The sequence below is a fragment of the Pristiophorus japonicus genome, chromosome 3 (genome assembly GCF_044704955.1).
Source record: "Pristiophorus japonicus isolate sPriJap1 chromosome 3, sPriJap1.hap1, whole genome shotgun sequence".
NCBI classification, from domain to species: Eukaryota; Metazoa; Chordata; class Chondrichthyes; family Pristiophoridae; genus Pristiophorus; species Pristiophorus japonicus.
Window position 1 is genome coordinate 152629536 of NC_091979.1, and position 20078 is coordinate 152649613.

At 43.4% G+C, this 20078-nt stretch overlaps 1 protein-coding gene across 2 annotated transcripts in view; it reads right to left on the reverse strand.

Annotated features, from left to right (window-relative positions):
* ankrd44 (ankyrin repeat domain 44) overlaps positions 1 to 20078 on the reverse strand; it is a 266596-nt gene that overhangs the window by 115023 nt on the left and 131495 nt on the right. For both annotated transcript variants that reach the window (XM_070875908.1, XM_070875907.1), the window contains exons 6-9: positions 16628 to 16715; positions 14458 to 14600; positions 12288 to 12500; positions 1507 to 1585 (exon numbers count right to left, since the gene is read on the reverse strand). In XM_070875908.1, coding sequence (XP_070732009.1) covers positions 1507 to 1585; positions 12288 to 12500; positions 14458 to 14600; positions 16628 to 16715 — 523 coding nt within the window. The remainder of the gene's footprint in view (positions 1 to 1506; positions 1586 to 12287; positions 12501 to 14457; positions 14601 to 16627; positions 16716 to 20078) is intronic.

The window sequence follows — 20078 nt, forward strand, 5'->3', positions numbered from 1 at the left end:
CAATCATATAACTTGTACCTTTTATTCTATGTTAAAATTTCACCAACTGTTATACACATGGATTTTGTAATCTAATTTTGTGTTTAAATCCCATTGAAGAATCCTGAAGAGGTTGGTACAGAGGCATGAAGTTTTGAGAACAATTGGTTAGAGGCATTGATTTGGAAATCGACTCCATTCAGTATCCAATCTGAGTTGCACCAAGAGGGTGTGGGGATACTCAATAGCATAAATTGCACTGTTACTTTTTTTGTGAGCTCCCTTTGGGATAGTCTTCAACAGTCTTGTAGCACTTCATTATTATAAAATCAAAAGTGTGTGTAATGAAAAGTCAAAAGTAAAAATGTTGTAATTAAAAGCGATCTTTTCACTCTGCATAGATAAACAAATATTTATTCATTACTCCAATAAAAACTAAATTCATTGGGAAAAGCTTTGCTATAACATGAAGAGTTACTAACATTAAAACCTCAACAATATTGTAAGGGGAGGAAAACCGATACCCAAACTGAAATTGTAGGGCTTATCAGTATTAGGAGGTTCTGAGGAATCGGGAGTTCCTCTGTCTCTATAACAATTGTAATTGTATGTAAAACTCGCTTATGCATGTAAAGCACGCTTATACACTTGCTTGAATGGGTTTTAAGACGAGGAAGCAGAAAAGCTTGCTAGCTTGCAAAGCCTGATGGTTAATGAACCACCATAAATAACCAACAATGGAAACAACACATTCAGTAGAGAACACTTGCCATGGACAGTGGAGAGTAAAGTGTTTGGGAACATAGATTGTAAACAGCATCTGTATTTCATGAGAACCTGGGATGTTATGACTAAAGTCCTCTTGGAAACAGGATGAGAAAGCAGGTGTTTTGGGAACAAGATATCAAACCCTGGGAAGCAAGGTTACTTCACATGTCATGAGAAACTGAGGCAAAGTGATACCATTGAATAACACATTCCATAAGGGGGACATGTGATGAAAGATGGACAGGAGGGGAAGAACAACTCAGAGCTAGTCTGATAAGAGTCAATGAATCGTTGATAGCAGTAGAGCAATCGATGGTTTTGTAGGAGGGTGGCACCCCTCAGAATATGTATAAATGTCATTACAACTGTTGTTCTGGGAAGTGTTCCTCGGAACATTTCCCTTGCATGCTCGAATAAAACTCGGTTGAACCGAAGTTTTCGTCTGAGTGATTCCATGGTCGCTATACAGAGGGCAGGTTATGTCAGGGAGTCCACCTTGAGGAAGAGAAGTCTTCCTTCTACCCCAACAAATATAAACTGTGAACAACAGAACACTCTTTCTGGTTCCAACTCCTATGTGCTTAGTAAATTAAGTTCACAATTTTTTTTCCATCTCCAACAATCGAAAGCATGAGCACAATCCTTAGTTTCCATATTCAAATTTGGATTTTAGCCATGATGGCTCTTACAAAAAAGTCATGCACACAAAGATTTGTGAAACCTCAAACAGACTCCAGTGCAAAAAATATTTAAACGTACCATTTTGAATGAGTGTTTGTGATCGTGTGAATCGGCCATGAACAGCAGTCATATGCAATGGATTCTTGCCGTCTTTACTCTGAAAGATAGCAAGGTAAATATTTCATTTAAAAGCTTTTGGATAATCATTCCACTGAATATGATCATGAATAAATTAGACCAACACCATACGCATATCCAAAATGATTGTGTCTTCTTAGTTGGAAAAAAATCATTTAAGAAATGTCTGAAGATAGAAATTGGTTGCTTAAGATGAGGAACAGAATGGGGACCAAGGACAGTTCCTTGAGGGACCCTGCTTTAGCCTGATGTTTGCTTTTCCTCAGGAAACTGCAAATTCAATTCAACAGCTCACCAGATGTTGCACAAGACACCAGGTTCTCCTCTGTACAAATAGAACATGGCTTATCAAAGACTCCAACTACTTCTATAACCTTCTGCTGAGTCCTGAGTCACTGCATTTTGAGATTACAAATTTCAGTTAAAGTGAACATGCTGTCATTCAAATTAGTTTCCATAATTTGTGACAGTTGCTGATCTGTAACCTTTCTTGTGGATAGGGACAATAGTTTTTACTTGCTCATGGGATAGAAAAGCATCACTTGACAGGAATTACTAAAGTACATAAAAGATACTTATTTCAAACAGTTAAATTTCCTTTTTTTGTACTGTACATAATCCCAAAGTCACTATCAAAACATATTTTATAAAATTACATACATTTACTCAAAAACAAAGAGAACAAAAATTCCAACATGATGAAATGCTTCCCAACCAGTTAATGGGCTCAATTTTCCACATGGGTGATTTTTGGTGCAGTTGAAGAGGTACGTACAATTTTATAGTGGCCCAAATGCGCCAAAAAACAAAAATCCAAGTTTCACCAGAATTAACTTTGAATTTGCAGCAGCGCATATTGGCCTTAAACTTTGTGGGTGGAACTTAAGGCCTGCACCAAAAATTGATGTTGCGAGGGTAACGAAGGATGCTCAGAAGGGCTGAGGTTAGAAATTGAAAAAGGGCTGAGGCTGGGCTGGAAACTGAAGCCACTGCCTTCCTGGCCGAAAGGACCCCATACGCACCAGCCCACTGCCTTCCGCACACACTAGCCCACTGCCTTCCGGTGCGGGGCCCTTTTGGACCGGTAAGACAGCGGGCCGGTGCGGGGCCCTTTCGGCCCAGGAAGACAGCGGGCCAGTGCGGGGCCCTTTCGGCCCGGGAAGGCAGTGGGCCGGTGCGGGGTCCTCTGGGCCTGGATGGCAGCGGGCCGGTGCGGGGCCCATTCGGCCCAGGAAGGCAGTGGGCCGGTGCGGGGTCCGCTGGGCCTGGATGGCAGCGGGCCGGTGCGGGGTCCTTTCGGCCTGGGAAGGCAGTGGGCCGGTGCGGGGTCCTCTGGGCCTGGATGGCAGCGGGCCGGTGCGGGGTCCTTTCGGCCTGGGAAGGCAGTGGGCCGGTGCGTGCGGGGTCCTTTCGGCCCGGGAAGGCAGTGGGCCGGTGCTTGCGGGGTCCGCTCGGCCTGGGATGGCAACGGGCCAGCCCGCATCGCTCCTGGGCCAAAATGACACACCCCCCCACCTACCTGACCTGTATTCAGCCTCCCGGTCTGCTCCTCCAGCCTAGGCCGAAGGGCTTGCCAGTGCGTTCTTCCACCCCGAGCCCCGGCCGAGTGGTCTCCTCCCTCCCAGTCAAAGACTTCCCCCCCATCCCCTCTCCTTCACCCTACCTCTCTCATCTTTCCTGCTGCTGCTGCTGTCCGGGCATCTGCTGCACTGAGCTGCGCCGATTTCATAAGAACATAAGAACATAAGAATTAGGAACAGGAGTAGGCCATCTAGCCCCTCGAGCCTGCTCCGCCATTCAACAAGATCATGGCTGATCTGGCCGTGGACTCAGCTCCACTAACCCGCCCACTCCCCGTAACCCTTAATTCCCTTATTGGTTAAAAATCTATCTGTGACTTGAATACATTCAATGAGCTAGCCTCAACTGCTTCCTTGGGCAGAGAATTCCACAGATTCATAACCCTCTGGGAGAAGAAATTCCTTCTCAACTCGGTTTTAAATTGGCTCCCCCGTATTTTGAGGCTGTGCCCCCTAGTTCTAGTCTTCCCGACCAGTGGAAACAACCTCTCTGCCTCTATCTTGTCTGTCCCTTTCATTATTTTAAATGTTTCTATAAGATCACCCCTCATCCTTCTGAACTCCAACGAGTAAAGACCCAGTCTACTCAATCTATCAACATCCCCCTCATCTCCGGAATCAGCCTAGTGAAACGTCTCTGTACCCCCTCCAAAGCTAGTATATCCTTCCTTAAGTAAGGTGACCAAAACTGCATGCATTACTCCAGGTGCGGCCTCACCAATACCCTGTACAGTTGCAGAAGGACCTCCCTGCTTTTGTACTCTATCCCTCTTGCAATGAAGGCCAACATTCCATTCGCCTTCCTGATTACCTGCTGCACCTGCAAACTAACTTTTTGGGATTCATGCACAAGGAACCTCAGGTCCCTCTGCACCTCAGCATGTTGTAATTTCTCCCCATTCAAATAATATTCCCTTTTACTGTTTTTTTTCCCCAAGGTGGATGACCTCACACTTTCCAATATTGTATTCCATCTGCCAAACCTTAGCCCATTCGCTTAACCTATCCAAATCTCTTTGCAGCCTCTCTGTGTCCTCAACACAACCCGCTTTCCCACTAATCTTTGTGTCATCTGCAAATTTTGTTACACGACACTCTGTCCCCTCTTCCAGGTCATCTATGTATATTGTAAACAGTTGTGGTCCCAGCACCGATCCCTGTGGCACACCACTAACCACCGATTTCCAACCCGAAAAGGACCCATTTATCCCGACTCTCTGCTTTCTGTTAGCTAGCCAATTCTCTATCCATGCTAATACATTTCTTCTGACTCCGCATACCTCTATCTTCTGCAGTAACCTTTTGTGTGGCACCTTATCGAATGCTTTTTGGAAATCTAAATACACCACATCCATCGGTACACCTCTATCCATCATGCTCGTTATATCCTCAAAGAATTCCAGTAAATTAGTTAAACATGATTTCCCCTTCATGAATCCATGCTGCGTCTGCTTGATTGCACTATTCCAATCTAGATGCCCCACTATTTCTTCCTTAATGATAGTTTCAAACATTTTCCCCACTACAGATGTTAAACTAACCGGCCTATAGTTACCTGCCTTTTGTCTGCCTCCTTTTTTAAACAGAGGCGTTACATTAGCTGCTTTCCAATCCGCTGGTACCTCCCCAGAGTCCAGAGAATTTTGGTAGATTATAACGAATGCATCTGCTTTAACTTCCGCCATCTCTTTTAATACCCTGGGATGCATTTCATCAGGACCAGGGGACTTGTCTACCTTGAGTCCCATTAGCCGGTCCAGCACTACCCCACCAGTGATAGTGATTGTCTCAAGGTCCTCCCTTCCCACATTCCTGTGACCAGCAATTTTTGGCATGGATTTTGTGTCTTCCATTGTGAAAACCGAAGCAAAATAATTGTTAAAGGTCATTTCCACATTTCCCATTATTAAATCCCCCTTCTCATCTTCGAAGGGACCAACATTTACTTTAGTCACTCTTTTCCATTTTATATATCTGTAAAAGCTTTTACTATCTGTTTTTATGTTTTGCGCAAGTTTACCTTCGTAATCTATCTTTCCTTTCTTTATTGCTTTTTTAGTCATTCTTTGCTGTCATTTAAAATTTTCCCAATCTTCTCGTTTCCCACTAACCTTGGCCACCTTATAGGCATTGGTCTTTAATTTGATACTCTCCTTTATTTCCTTGGTTATCCACGGCTGGTTATCCCTTTTCTTACGCCCTTCTTTTTCACTGGAATATATTTTTGTTGCGCACTATGAAAGAGCTCCTTAAAAGTCCTCCACTGTTCCTCAATTGTGTTACCGTTTAGTCTGTGTTTCCAGTCTACTTTAGCCAACTCTGCCCTCATCCCACTGTAGTCCCCTTTGTTTAAGCATAGTACGCTCGTTTCTGACACAACTTCCTCACCCTCAATCTGTATTACAAATTCAACCATACTGTGATCACTCATTCCGATGGATCTTTTACTAGGAGATCGTTTATTTTTCCTGTCTCATTACACAGGACCAGATCTAAGATAGCTTGCTCCCTTGTAGGTTCTGTAACATACTGTTCTAAGAAACAATCCCGTATGCATTCTATGAATTCCTCCTCCAGGCTACCCCGTGCGATTTGATTTCGGCAGAGGCAGCGGCCTATAAAGGCTCAGCAGTCGGGCAGTCCGGGGAGCGTCGAGAGAGGCGGGAGTCGGCGAGAGGCAGCGGCCTATAAAGGCTCAGCAGTCGGGCAGTCCGGGGAGCGTCGAGAGAGGCGGGAGTCGGCGAGAGGCAGCGGCCTATAAAGGCTCAGCAGTCGGGCAGTCCGGGGAGTGTCGAGAGAGGCGGGAGTCGGCGAGAGGCAGCGGCCTATAAAGGCTCAGCAGTCGGGCAGTCCGGGGAGCGTCGAGAGAGGCGGGAGTCGGCGAGAGGCAGCGGCCGATAAAGGCTCAGCAGTCGGGCAGTCCTGGGAGCGTCGAGAGAGGCGAGAGTCAGCGAGAGGCAGCGGCCTATAAAGGCTCAGCAGTCGGGCAGTCCGGGGAGCGTCAAGAGAGGCGGGGCTTGCACAGCTCCAGCTGGGAGAGAAAGCAAAAAAGAAGTAGAAAGAAATCAAAAGGTGACGTCACAGCCAAGGGGGTAAGTGATTGGCTGGTGATTGGTGAGTAGCTTTTCTTTTTCTTTCTTTTTTATATCAGTCAGTAACTTTTAACATTGTTGTTGCCAATTTAAGTGTATCTAAGGGTTAAGTCATGGCAGGGGAGCTCGGTCACGTGATATGCTCCTCCTGTACCATGTGGGAACTCAGGGACTCTTCCGGTGTCCCTGACGACTACTTCTGCGGGAAGTGTATCCGCCTCCAGCTCCTGACGGACCGCATTGCAGAATTGGAGCTGAGGGTGGATTTACTCTGGAGCATCCACGATGCTGAGAATGACGTGAGTAGCATGTGTAGCGAGTTGGTCTTACCGCAGGTGAAGGGTCCACAGCCAGATAGGGAATGGAAGACCAGCAGGAAGAGTAGTGCAAGGAAGGTAGTGCAGGGGTTCCCTGTGGTCATCCCCCTGCAAAACAGATACACTGCTTGGAGTACTGTTGAGGGGGATGACTCATCAGGGGAGGGCAGCAGCAGCCAAGTTCATGGCACCATGGCTGGCTCTGTTGCACAGGAGGGCAGGAAAAAGAGTGGGAGAGCGATAGTGATAGGGGATTCAATTGTAAGGGGAATAGATAGGCGTTTCTGCAGCCGCAACCGAGTCTCCAGGATGGTATGTTGCTTCCCTGCTGCAAGGGTCAAGGATGTCTCGGAGCGGGTGCAGGACATTCTAAAAAGGGAGGGAGAACAGCCAGTTGTCGTGGTGCACATTGGTACTAACGACATAGGTGAAAAAAGGGATGAGGTCCTACGAAACGAATTTAAGGAGCTAGGAGCTAAATTAAAAAGTAGGACCTCAAAAGTAGTAATCTCGGGATTGCTACCAGTGCCACGTGCTAGTCAGAGTAGGAATCGCAGGACAGCGCAGATGAATACGTGGCTTCAGCAGTGGTGCAACAGGGAGGGATTCAAATTCCTGGGGCATTGGAACTGGTTCTGGGGGAGGTGGGACCAGTTCAAACCGGACGGTCTGCACCTGGGCAGGACCGGAACCAATGTCCTAGGGGGAGTGTTTGCTAGTGCTGTTGGGGAGGAGTTAAACTAATATGGCAGGGGGATGGGAAGCAATGCAGGGAGACAGAGGGAAACAAAAAGGAGGCAAAAGCAAAAGAAAGAAAGGAGATGAGGAAAAGTGGAGGGCAGAGAAACCCAATGCAAAGAACAAAAAGGGCCATTGTACAGCAAAATTCTAAAAGGACAAAGGGTGTTAAAAAAACAAGTCTGAAGGCTTTGTGTCTTAATGCAAGGAGTATCTGTAATAAGGTGGATGAATTAACTGTGCAAATAGATGTTCACAAATATGATGTGATTGGGATTATAGAGACGTGGCTCCAGGATGATCAGGGCTGGGAACTCAACATCCAGGGGTATTCAACATTCAGGAAGGATAGAAAAATAGGAAAAGGAGGTGGGGTAGCATTGCTGGTTAAAGAGGAGATTAATGCAATAGTTAGGAAGGACATTAGCTTAGATGATGTGGAATCTATATGGGTAGAGCTGCAGAACATCAAAGGGCAAAAAACGTTAGTGGGAGTTGTGTACAGACCTCCAAACAGTAGTAGTGATGTTGGGGAGGGCATCAAACAGGAAATTCGGGGTGCATGCAATAAAGGTGCAGCAGTTATAATGGGTGACTTTAATATGCACATAGATTGGGCGAACCAAACTGGAAGCAATACGGTGGAGGAGGATTTCCTGGAGTGCATAAGGGATGGTTTTCTAGACCAATATGTCCAGGAACCAACTAGGGGGGAAGCCATCTTAGACTGGGTGTTGTGTAATGAGAGAGGATTAATTAGCAATCTCGTTGTGCGAGGCCCCTTGGGGAAGAGTGACCACAATACGGTGGAATTCTGCATTAGGATGGAGAATGAAACAGTTAATTCAGAGACCATGGTCCAGAACTTAAAGAAGGGTAACTTTGAAGGTATGAGGCGTGCAGTGGCTAGGATAGATTGGCGAATGATACTTAAGGGGTTGACTGTGGATGGGCAATGGTAGACATTTAGAAACCGCATGGATGAACTGCAACAATTGTACATTCCTGTCTGGCGTAAAAATAAAAAAGGGAAGGTGGCTCAACCATGGCTATCAAGGGAAATCAGGGATAGTATTAAAGCCAAGGAAGTGGCATACAAATTGGTCAGAAATAGCAGTGAACCTGGGGACTGGGGGAAATTTAGAACTCAGCAGAGGAGGACAAAGGGTTTGATTAGGGCAGGGAAAATAGAGTACGAGAAGAAGCTTGCAGGGAACATTAAGACGGATTGCAAAAGTTTCGATAGATATGTAAAGAGAAAAAGGTTAGTAAAGACAAACGTAGGTCCCCTGCAGTCAGAATCAGGGGAAGTCATAACGGGGAACAACGAAATAGCAGACCAATTGAACAAGTACTTTGGTTCAGTATTCACTAAGGAGGACACAAACAACCTTCCGGATATAAAAGGGGTCAGAGGGTCTAGTAAGGAGGAGGAACTGAGGGAAATCCGTATTAGTCAGGAAATTGTGTTGGGGAAATTGATGGGATTGAAGGCCTATAAATCCCCAGGGCCTGATGGACTGCTTCCCAGAGTACTTAAGGAGGTGGCCTTGGAAATAGTGGATGCATTGACAGTCATTTTCCAACATTCCATTGACTCTGGATCAGTTCCTATGGAGTGGAGGGTAGCCAATGTAACCCCACTTTTTAAAAAAGGAGGGAGAGAGATAACAGGGAATTATAGACCGGTCAGCCTGACATCGGTAGTGGGTAAAATGATGGAATCAATTATTAAGGATGTCATAGCAGTGCATTTGGAAAGAGGTGACATGATAGGTCCAAGTCAGCATGGCTTTGTGAAAGGGAAATCATGCTTGACAAATCTTCTAGAATTTTTTGAGGATGTTTCCAGTAGAGTGGACAAGGGAGAACCAGTTGATGTGGTGTATTTGGACTTTCAGATGGCTTTCGACAAGGTCCCACACAAGAGATTAATGTGCAAAGTTAAAGCACATGGGATTGGGGGTAGTGTGCTGACATGGATTGAGAACTGGTTGTCAGACAGGAAGCAAAGAGTAGGAGTAAATGGGTACTTTTCAGAATGGCAGTCAGTGACTAGTGGGGTACCGCAAGGTTCTGTGCTGGGGCCCCAGCTGTTTACATTGTACATTAATGATTTAGACGAGGGGATTAAATGTAGTATCTCCAAATTTGCGGATGACACTAAGTTGGGTGGCAGTGTGAGCTGCAAGGAGGATGCTATGAGGCTGCAGAGTGACTTGGATAGGTTAGGTGAGTGAGCAAATGCATGGCAGATGAAGTATAATGTGGATAAATGTGAGGTTATCCACTTTGGTGGTAAAAACAGAGAGACAGACTATTATCTGAATGGTGACAGATTAGGAAAAGGGAAGGTGCAACGAGACCTGGGTGTAATGGTACATCAGTCATTGAAGGTTGGCATGCAGGTACAGCAGGCGGTTAAGAAGGCAAATGGCATGTTGGCCTTCATAGCGAGGGGATTTGATTACAGGGGCAGGGAGGTGTTGCTACAGTTGTACAGGGCCTTGGTGAGGCCACACCTGGAGTATTGTGTACAGTTTTGGTCTCCTAACTTGTGGAAGGACATTCTTGCTATTGAGGGAGTGCAGCGAAGGTTCACCAGACTGATTCCCGGGATGGCGGGACTGACCTATCAAGAAAGACTGGATCAACTGGGCTTGTATTCACTGGAGTTCAGAAGAATGAGAGGGGACCTCATAGAAACGTTTAAAATTTTGATGGGTTCAGACAGGTTAGATGCAGGAAGAATGTTCCCAATGTTGGGGAAGTCCAGAACCATGGGTCACAGTCTAAGGATAAGGGGTAAGCCATTTAGGACTGAGATGAGGAGAAACTTCTTCACTCAGAGAATTGTGAACCTGTGGAATTCTCTACCACAGAAAGTTGTTGAGGCCAATTCACTAAATATATTCAAAAAGGAGTTAGATGAAGATTTTACTACTAGGGGGATCAAGGGGTATGGCGAGAAAGCAGGAATGGGGTACTGAAGTTGCATGTTCAGCCATGAACTCATTGAATGGCGGTGCAGGCTAGAAGGGCCGAATGGCCTACTCATGCACCTATTTTCTATGTTTCTATGATTTGACTAATCGATTGGTCGGTTAAAATCCCCCATGACTACTGCCATTCCTTTTTTACATGCCTCCATTATTCCCTTGATTATTGCCCGCCCCACCGTGAAGTTATTATTTGGGGGCTTATAAACTACGCCCATCAGTGACTTTTTCCCCTTACTATCTCTAATCTCCACCCACAACGATTCAACATTTTGTTCATTCGAGCCAATATCGTCTCTCACAACTGCCCTGATATCATCCTTTATTAACAGAGCTACTCCACCTCCTTTCCCTTCTTGTCTATCTTTTCGAATCGTCAGATACCCCTGTATGTTTAATTCCCAGTCTTGGCCACCCTGCAACCATGTTTTTGTAATGGCCACCAAATCATACCCATTTGTAATGATTTGTGTCGTCAACTCATTTACTTTATTTCGAATGCTGCGTGCATTTAGGTAGAGTGTTTTAATCCTAGTTTTTAAACCATGATTTTTAGTTTTGACCCCTCCTGCAGCCCCTTTATATTCAGTGGCCCTTTTTGTTTTTTGCCTTGGGTTTCTCTGCTCTCCACTTTTACTCATCTCCTTTGTCGTTTGCTTTTGTCTCCTTTTTGTTATCTGCGTCAATTTCTTTAACTGTCCGCAAGGGTTTTCTCGAGAGGCTACATACGCTGGCCTTAGTTGAACTGGAGTAACTATTAGCTGGCCAAAGTTGCCTAAATGGCCAGAATTGGCGTAGGTGGCTGGTAGCGCCCCCTTTCTGGAAAGAAAAATTTACCTAAAAAAAACGTTAATCATCAGTTGCACTGGTACAAATTGATTGGGGAAACAGGATTTTTAAGTTAGGCCAGAAAAAGCAGCCTACTCTTTAAAAAAAAATGGAGCAAATACTGGGGAAAATTGAGCCCTATATGTGTACAAACAGCAAATAAATCCAAACAACATATTCAGAGAACTAGGATATAAATGCGTCAAAGATAATTAGATTTCAATTTATACAGGAAATAGTCCAAAACATATTATAAATGCTGTAGTTGTAACGGTCAACTGAACTAACTCAACAGAGAATCAAGCCCAATCTTGTATGACTCAGAAACACACAAACTTTACCAACTGAGCCATGAAGGAAGCCCTGGATTCCTGTTTTTTTTGAGAAAAAGACTAACAAAACTCACATGCAATCAAAGTTCATTGGCCCAGAAACTGTGGTCGGAGGCTTCCCGCGGGCGGAGGCCTCCGACCTGAAAAATTTCTACAAAAGTACCTGGTGGTCTCGGAGGAGCGTGGGGTTCCGGTGGGGAGACCTTCTCTTCCTGAGCCGTGAAGCGCGCTCCCGTTCTCCAGGTTCCCACACAGAAGGTGCAGTCACGTCCTGCTTTTATCAGGCACAAGAGTTTTGAGGACATTTGCTGGCCAAGATATGGGTAAATCTCGCAATCTTGCCCTTGCAAATGTCCTCACTCCTGATATGCGTTGGAGCTGTCAAGCTCCAGCTTGACAGATTGGAAAAGACGTTTTTTTAGCGGGTGCGCATTCTGCGCTGAAAACCAACTTTTGCGTTGCCTTCCCGGATCCGTAGACACTCAGTACGGACCCGGAGAGGCCGGGATTTCCAGGGCAAAATGTATGCCTTTTCGGAGTGCAGGAGAGCACCAATGAGCTTCCATATTTATCGGCTGTACTGGCATCCCATTGGTATGTGATGTATAATAATTAGTCTTCACCAATTGGATGAGACACTGGGGGCCCTGTAATTATCACTGATGTCCATAGATTAAAGTAGGTTCTTATTTTGAAAAGACACAAAGGTTATACTCAAAATAAAAATCAAGATTTGTGGAACAATTCCACCTGCCTTCCATAAATACCAGCCATTTTTTTTTTGAAAAGGTCATTATCTTCCCTTAAAAAACAAGATGTGAGAATTTAGATTTACCTGAAAGTTGACATCTGCTCCATTATTTGCTAGTAGTTCAAGACACAAAGCACCATGGGTTGAAGCAGCAGCGAAGTGCAAAGGAGTAAATCCCTTGTTGTTGGGCTGATTCACATTAGCGCCATAGTCAATAAGTTCATTGACCACAGCATCTTGACCATTGTAACATGCAATATGGAGTGCCGTATTTCCATAAGCATTCGGTTCATCAATCTGCCATGGAAAAAGTACATTTTGTATAATTCAAATGTTGAAAACGGCAAATGTATTTAGCATTAATGTTTATAATAAAACTATTAGGACCATCATAATTGCCTAGATCCGAAGCTTCCTGTTAACATTTTTAAAGCTAAAAATCAACATTAAAATTTAGAGACTGTCCTACATGGGAAGTAACTCAAGTGTGATATAAAAAACATCAATAGGTTCAAAATTAATATCAGAGTAAGGCACAGTGAGCAAATGACAGAGAAGGAAGTCACTCAATACTAATTCTGCCCTACTTTAACTAATCACTATGTGCCATTGACAGCATCCCTAACAAACCAAGTCTTGTAATTTATTTATTTATTTTAAATGAGAGTATATCTAAAGGAGGAAAAAAATGAAAATTATACACTTGTACCTAAAATGTATTTTTCCACAAATACCATTTCTATTCAGACATATATAGATTCTTCATTTTTAACTTCATTTGTGCAACTTAATAAATTCTGCCTCTCTTTCCTCCTTTAAAACATTCCGTAAAACCTCTTTAACCAAGCTTTTGGTCATCTGCCCTAATATCTCATGTGGCCCGGTGACAAATTTTGTTGGATAATGCTCCTGTGAAGCATCTTGGGATGTTTTACGATTTTAAAGGCACTATATAAATATAAGTTGTTGTAAAAAATAAATCGGAATTAAAACACCCGTCAGTATATTTTCCTCTTTTGTTTAAAAACAGTTATCTTCTGTCACTGTAACAGCCACCAATAAAAAAGGTGCCCCGCCCCCACTCTCCCCATACTACCAATGAAACTAATGATGGAAAGCCAGTCACATTTCAAACAGCTAAATTAGCACAAAATCTCATTCGCACAGCAATGGAGTTCATAAAGCTGAATCAAAATGGCCCAAAGCTTTTGTGCAGCCAGTATTACACATTGGAACATGAAGGCACGGTCAGATATTTTGACAAGTATGCACCTTCCCTCAACGCAACTACCATTGGCATCCAAGCTCCTACTCTTGCTGAAGTTCACACACTCAAATTAATTAATTATAGCCAATATTGTCAGCCATTTTTAATATAGATGAATGAAATACCCACACAGAGAAATGGATGAACATGTGGCCTCAAGTTCATACAAGTGTCGGTGCCAGCAGTGGGGGTCAGATTAATATGAGACTGCACCTTCTGCATACATCACTGATAATTTTTCCAATATAGTTATCGTCTGTTGTTTGTATGATTAACGCCTCTTCTGAATGGTAGTTTAATTTTTGTTTCTACTTCCCACCCTGTAACGCTGCACAACTACATCTTAATGGACCTTGAATAAAACCTTCGGTATCTTTAACAAAGCATTTGTTTTTTTAATTGTCTTTCGGTCTTTTTACAAAAAAGAACAATCTTACATTTACATAGAGCCTTTCACATTCTCAGGACATAGCAAAATGCTTCACAGCCAAAGATTTACTTTCCAAGTGTAGTCACTGTTATGTGGCGACCAATTTGTGCACGGCAATAAAATAATTTACCAATTAATTATTTTTTGCAGTGTTGGTTGAGAGATAAATATTGACCAGGACACTCGGCAAATCCCTGCTGTTCTTCAAACAGTACAAGGAAATTTATTTTTCAAACATCCACCTGAACAGACAAACGGGGCCCTCAGTTTAACATCTCAAACAAAAGACAGCACTTCCAACAATGCAGCACTCCCTCAATACTGCACTCAAGTCTTAGGCTGGATTGTATGTTCAAATCCCTAAAGAGAGGATTGAACCTTCTGACAATATATAACCACTGAGCAAGTCACAGACCAGAGCTACAAATGTACTTTTTGTTCTGTTTCTGCTCACCAGCTGGCCTCTCACCTATTAAATTGTATACTTTTTCATTGTACTTCTTCAGGAGAAAATATACACACTAGCTCCATACATCTTGCAAGAAAACAACTCTTACCTCAACAGCAAGATTAATCAGTAGTTTCACCACATTAATCTGGCCATTAGATGCAGCTGCGTGTAGTGGAGAATAACCCTTTTTATCCTTGCAACTAACTTCTGCTCCATGGTTCAACAGCAAAGAAACTACTTCAACATGACCTACAGTAGAAAATTTCACATTATACATTGATTGAAATAGCAATTTTCTATGTTGCTTTTACATGGAGAATGGACAACCATACTCCACCCTCAACACACATTAAATCTTCATGACTTTACAAATCTAAACCTCTATTTTATTATAAATTTCTGATTTTAATCCATGGGATAGGTAGATGAAGGCTCTTTGCACAGCAAACTCTAATATTTGTTTTATTTTATTCATTCTTAGGATGTGGGTGTTGCTGACAAGGCTAGCACTTATTGCCCATCCTTGTTGCCTTGAGGTGAGGGTGATGGATCTTCTTGAACTGCTGCAGTCCATGGGTGAAGATGAGTCCACAATTCTATTATTAGATAGGGAGTTCCAGAATTTTGACCCAACAATGGTGAAGGAATGACGATATATGTCCACATCAGAATAATGTGCGACTCGAAGGGAACTTGGAGGTGATGGTGTTCCCATACACCTGCTACCCTTGTCCTTCTAGTTAAGTGAAGGTCACGGGTTCAGGAGGTCCTGCCGAAGAAGCCTTGGCAGTGCATCCTGTAGATTATTAAACACTGCATCCATGGTACACCAGTTCTGGAGGAGGTGGATTTTTAGGCTAGTCGATGAGGTGCCGATCAAATAGGCTGCTTTATTCTGAGTGGTGTTGAGCTTCTTGAATGTTGTCGCAGCTGCATGCATCCAGTGGCGAGTGTTTGATCACACTCCTGACTTGTGTCTTGCAGGCAGTGGAGTGGCTTTGGGGAGTCAGGTCAGAACTCGCCCATTCCTACCCCAAATTACTGATCAAAATTCTTAATCAAATGGATCAGCATACTGTAGAATGCATTAATTCATATGTTTTAGGTTGCCCAAAATGCACTGTACAAAGGAACATTTCACAAAGAAATTTAATGTTGCAACCTCAATTTCTTCACGACACGACATGAAATGGATTAGAATATTTACACAAAAGTGGAGGTTACCCAAATTTTTTTTTTAAATATGGTATGACCCCACCCAAACTCATTTCATGCCAGTTAGTAATCAAACAAAAAACAGAATTCATGGAAGAATCCATGTCCAATTAAAAGAACAAAATTGAATGGGGAGGGGGGGAAAACGTCTAATCAAAAAATAATGTAATCTTTTTCCCACAAATGTAAAGTGATACATTATCAGTCTGTGCACGTCGATGAAATATTGGGCCAAAAATTGCAGCCGAAGGCTTCCCGCAGACGCAAGCCTCTGACCAACGAATATGATGTGCACCTTCCTGCAGCCCCTGCGCACACGGAGAATTCCGTTTTGAATCAGCAAAGTCCTGGGCAGCGCATGACATCATGCCACCCAAGAATGCTGCGCGCGAAACCTGTGGCTTCGTTCGGAAAATAGTACCACCCACAAGACCTGTCAAAAAAGTTAATTTGAATAGGCCATGCCCTTGATTTTTTTTTACTCCACTGTTTTGTTGTACTGAGCTGCCATTACTATGAATGGGAATACCCCCAAAAACAAAGAAAACACTTCACATAAATTTTAAAAACAACTCACTTATTTAAAATTAATAAAAATTAAATTAAATTAAATGTTTTTGAAAAACATTTTTTTTTAAATTAAAAAAAAAATATGTTTTAATAATGTTAAAAATAAACTTACCTCAATGGACAGGGTTTTTAATATAAAAATGAGTCATAACATTTATTTTTTCTATCTTTTAAAACTCTTACACTGGTAAAAACAGGCCCAGGCACAAGAGTTTTAAGGACATTCGCTGGGCAGGAGTTGGGCAAATAGCCCAACTCTGCCTGCAAAGGCCCTTTACTTTCGCATTCGTACAATCTGTCAAAAGAACAGATCGCAAATGCCGAGTTTAGGTGCATGAGCAGTGTATGCCTAAACCAGTGTATGCTGGAACTTGTGGGGCCTTTTCCGACGCATGAGCACATTGTACGCACTCAGAGAGGCTGCAATTTACTGCCCATTATGTAATCAGTCTAATCATTGAAAGAGATATTTTGAACATAATATTACTTACCCATGTAAGCTGCCCAGTGCAAGGCTCTTCTGTCCTTTTTATCAAATGCGTTAATATTGGCTCCTTTTGCTAATAGGAGATTTACCATCTTGGGAGAGAAGGGAGAAGAGAAAGAAAAATACTCCAGCAAAAGTTTAAAAATTCAAAATCATTGCATCATACAGATTTGAATTTCAGTACAAACTTGATCTAATGAAAATAATATTTTCTAAATTAAGTCGGTGTAATAGATACAAATTTCTATGTGGAAAAATGAATTATGCTAAAACGAACCCTGAAAGTGTGAAAATATTCAGAAAACGTAGTAAATAAAAAAGTTGCAAATGCCATTGCAAATCAATCATCTATTTTGTACATTATGGCCTTATCACCAAAAAGAGTCCAAATTTACAAAATTCCCCTCTGAAATGAGATACACAACGCAATAGCATCAAAAGCAAAGTCAAAATACCACGATGCAAAGCAAGCATAAGCAAACAGGATTCTATAACTAATATAAATACATTTTTAATGGTTTAACACCAGCAAAATTTTAGACACAAAATAAGTTTGCATTATTTTGTTATGTGCATGACTGAATGACAATTGGCACCATGCTAACTTTTTGGAAATCCTCTATGATATTTAGGTGCTACATCTGTAATCATAAACACCCACTCAAAAAAAATCATGGTCGAATCACTCCTAAATATAAAAGAAAAGTTAAAATTTGTGGACGATAAGGAAATGCAAACATTGGATGTAGCTCTAATTTTATGAGAGACTGTTTTACCATCTTGTGAAAATGTATGACAATGACTATACTTCAAAAGTACTTCATTGACTGCAAAGGGCTTTGAGACATAGAAACATAGAAAATAGGTGCAGGAGTAGGCCATTCGGCCCTTCGAGCCTGCACCGCCATTCAACAAGATCATGGCTGATCACCCATCCCAGCACCTCCCGGCCACGCCCCCTCCACACCTCCCGACCCCCCCAGCCGCAAGGACCACATCCAACTCCCTCCCGAACACATACAATGAACTGGCATCAACAACTCTCCGCGGCAGGGAACCCCACAGGCCAACAACTCCCCGAGTGAAGAAGTCTCTCCCAATCCCAGCCCCAAACAGCCCTCATCCCAAGAGCGTGCCCCCACCGCACCGGACCCACCCAACACCGGGAACACTCCCCCCCGCACCCAACCCGCCCCGTCAGAATCCTTCCCAAATGCCGAACACCCCCGGATGTCGAGCCCCCAGTCCCGGTCATCCCGGAGCCATGCCCCCGCGACGCCAACCACACCACATTCACCAACCGCCATCTGCGCAGTCAACCCGTCCACCCCATTGTGAACACTCCCCGCACCGAGGCGCAGAGCCCCCAGGCCCACCCCTCCAACACACTTCGCCCCCCCCCCAGACCTCCGCTGCAATGTGGCCCCTACGGTCCCCCGTCCTGGGTTTTCCCGCCCCCCCATCTCCACCACTCTCCCCTCCATCCCCCGCCCCCATCTCCCCTCCACCTCCCTCTGCCTCCCCGCACAGACATCCTGAGGTTGTGAACTGTTCTACATAAATGCATGTATTTCTTTTGCTACGGACCAGGAATCCCTAGTCTGTATGAATTATCTCTCAACTGAGGTGGTGGTAGAGGTGCTATCAGTATTTCTGGGTTAGGGAAGATAAATATCTTCCAGGGTCTCTGTTTCCAGGGGTGTTGTGGAGGACACACCACAGATATGTCAACCACCACCAGCATTTTTGAAGGCAGAGTCAGTGAATTAATGTTTGGTGAGAAAAATCAAGCTCAAATCCGTCAGTGCTGTTTCTACTAGAGATCTGCTGCTAATGCTAGAGATCCCAATTGCAGAATTCTGAGAAGAGGTGTTCTTGTTGGGATCCTCTCCAGTAGCCAACACAATCAGGGAGATCAGAGCAGAGAGGAGAGGAAAGGGAAATAAATGAAGGTGAGGGAGAAGGGACAGAAGCAGAGAGGGGGACTTGGGGGGGGGGGGGGCGGGGAAAGGGGTGAGGGGAAGAAAGAGTAAAGAAGTTGGGTGGGGAGAGAGAGTGCCAACAATAACTTGTGCATGAGGGGGGAAAAAAAGAGTGCCACAAAGAATTTGGGTGTTGGGCATGCCAGGGTGAATTGGAGGGGAAGGGAACAGAAAAATAGTGTCAGATTGAATGGAAGAAGAATACAAGTTTAGTTGGAGGAGCAAAAGAGTGCCAGGTTAAATTGAAGAGGCCGAGATGAACAAGGATCAAAAGTGTGAGTTGGGAGGGTTGAAGGAGGGGAGGGTCATTTTAAAAGGGTTGGGAGGTAGATGGGATCTAGTATCTCTGTAAACTGGGGTGGAGAGGTTGGATGTATGTGGAGAATGATAGTAACTTTTGGAAAAATGGTGGTGATGTTGGTCTGTTAAAAATTAAAATGTATTGTTTTTGTTTTTAAATTTAGAACTCTATTCAGGGTAAAGCATAAAATACTTAAATTCACACAAGGAATGCAACAAGTTTGTGCCTTCAAACATTTGGATTTCTCGCCTGGGGATTTCGTGCATTGCTTTTTTTTTTCCACAAGTGAAAGAATGTTGACATACCTATGGCTTAAGTTACAAAACCTGTGGAATGACTTGTTTTCACATATCAGAGACATAATCGGGGCAGCCTTGAACGGTCGGCGTTTTCTGGGCTGAGTCAGCTTTTTTGAAGCTGCTAGTCTATCATCAAGAAAATATTACCATTTGTCTTCTTCAGACCTGAAGTGGATGACCTCACGGTTTCCCACATTGAACTCTTTCTGCAACAGTTTTTCCCACTCACTATTTGTTCATATCCCTTTGTAACTTCCTGCTCCCATCTACACAACTTACTGTGCCTCCCAACTTAGTATTATCTGCAAACTAGTACTTATAACTCTTTCTTTATTCCTTTCTGTCATTAACATATGTGGTGAAAAGCTACGGCCTCAGTACAGATCCCCGCATCATATCCCACCAATTAGAGAATGAACCCTTCATTCCTACTTTTTTTCGACTTTCCAATCTATTACCAATCCATATCATAAGGTTATCACCAATTCCATGCACTTCGATTTTTTGGTGATAATCTCGTGTGTGATACCTTATCAAATGCTTCCTGGATATCCATATAGACAACATCCATGGACACGCCACCATGCTAGTCACCTTCTCAAAAGATTCAACTAGATTAGTCAGACATGACCTACCGATCACAAATCCATGCTGGCTTTCTTCAATCAGCTGCTACTTATCCAAGTGCTCAGTCACTTCGCCTATGATGATAGATTTTTGTAACTTTCTCACAATTGATGTTAAACTGACAGGTCTGTAGGAACTTGGTTTCTCCCTCCCTTCTTAAATAATAGAGTAACATTTGCAATTTTCCAAGCTGAAGGCACAATTCCTGAATCTGGAGAACTTTTAGAAAATTATGACTAATACATC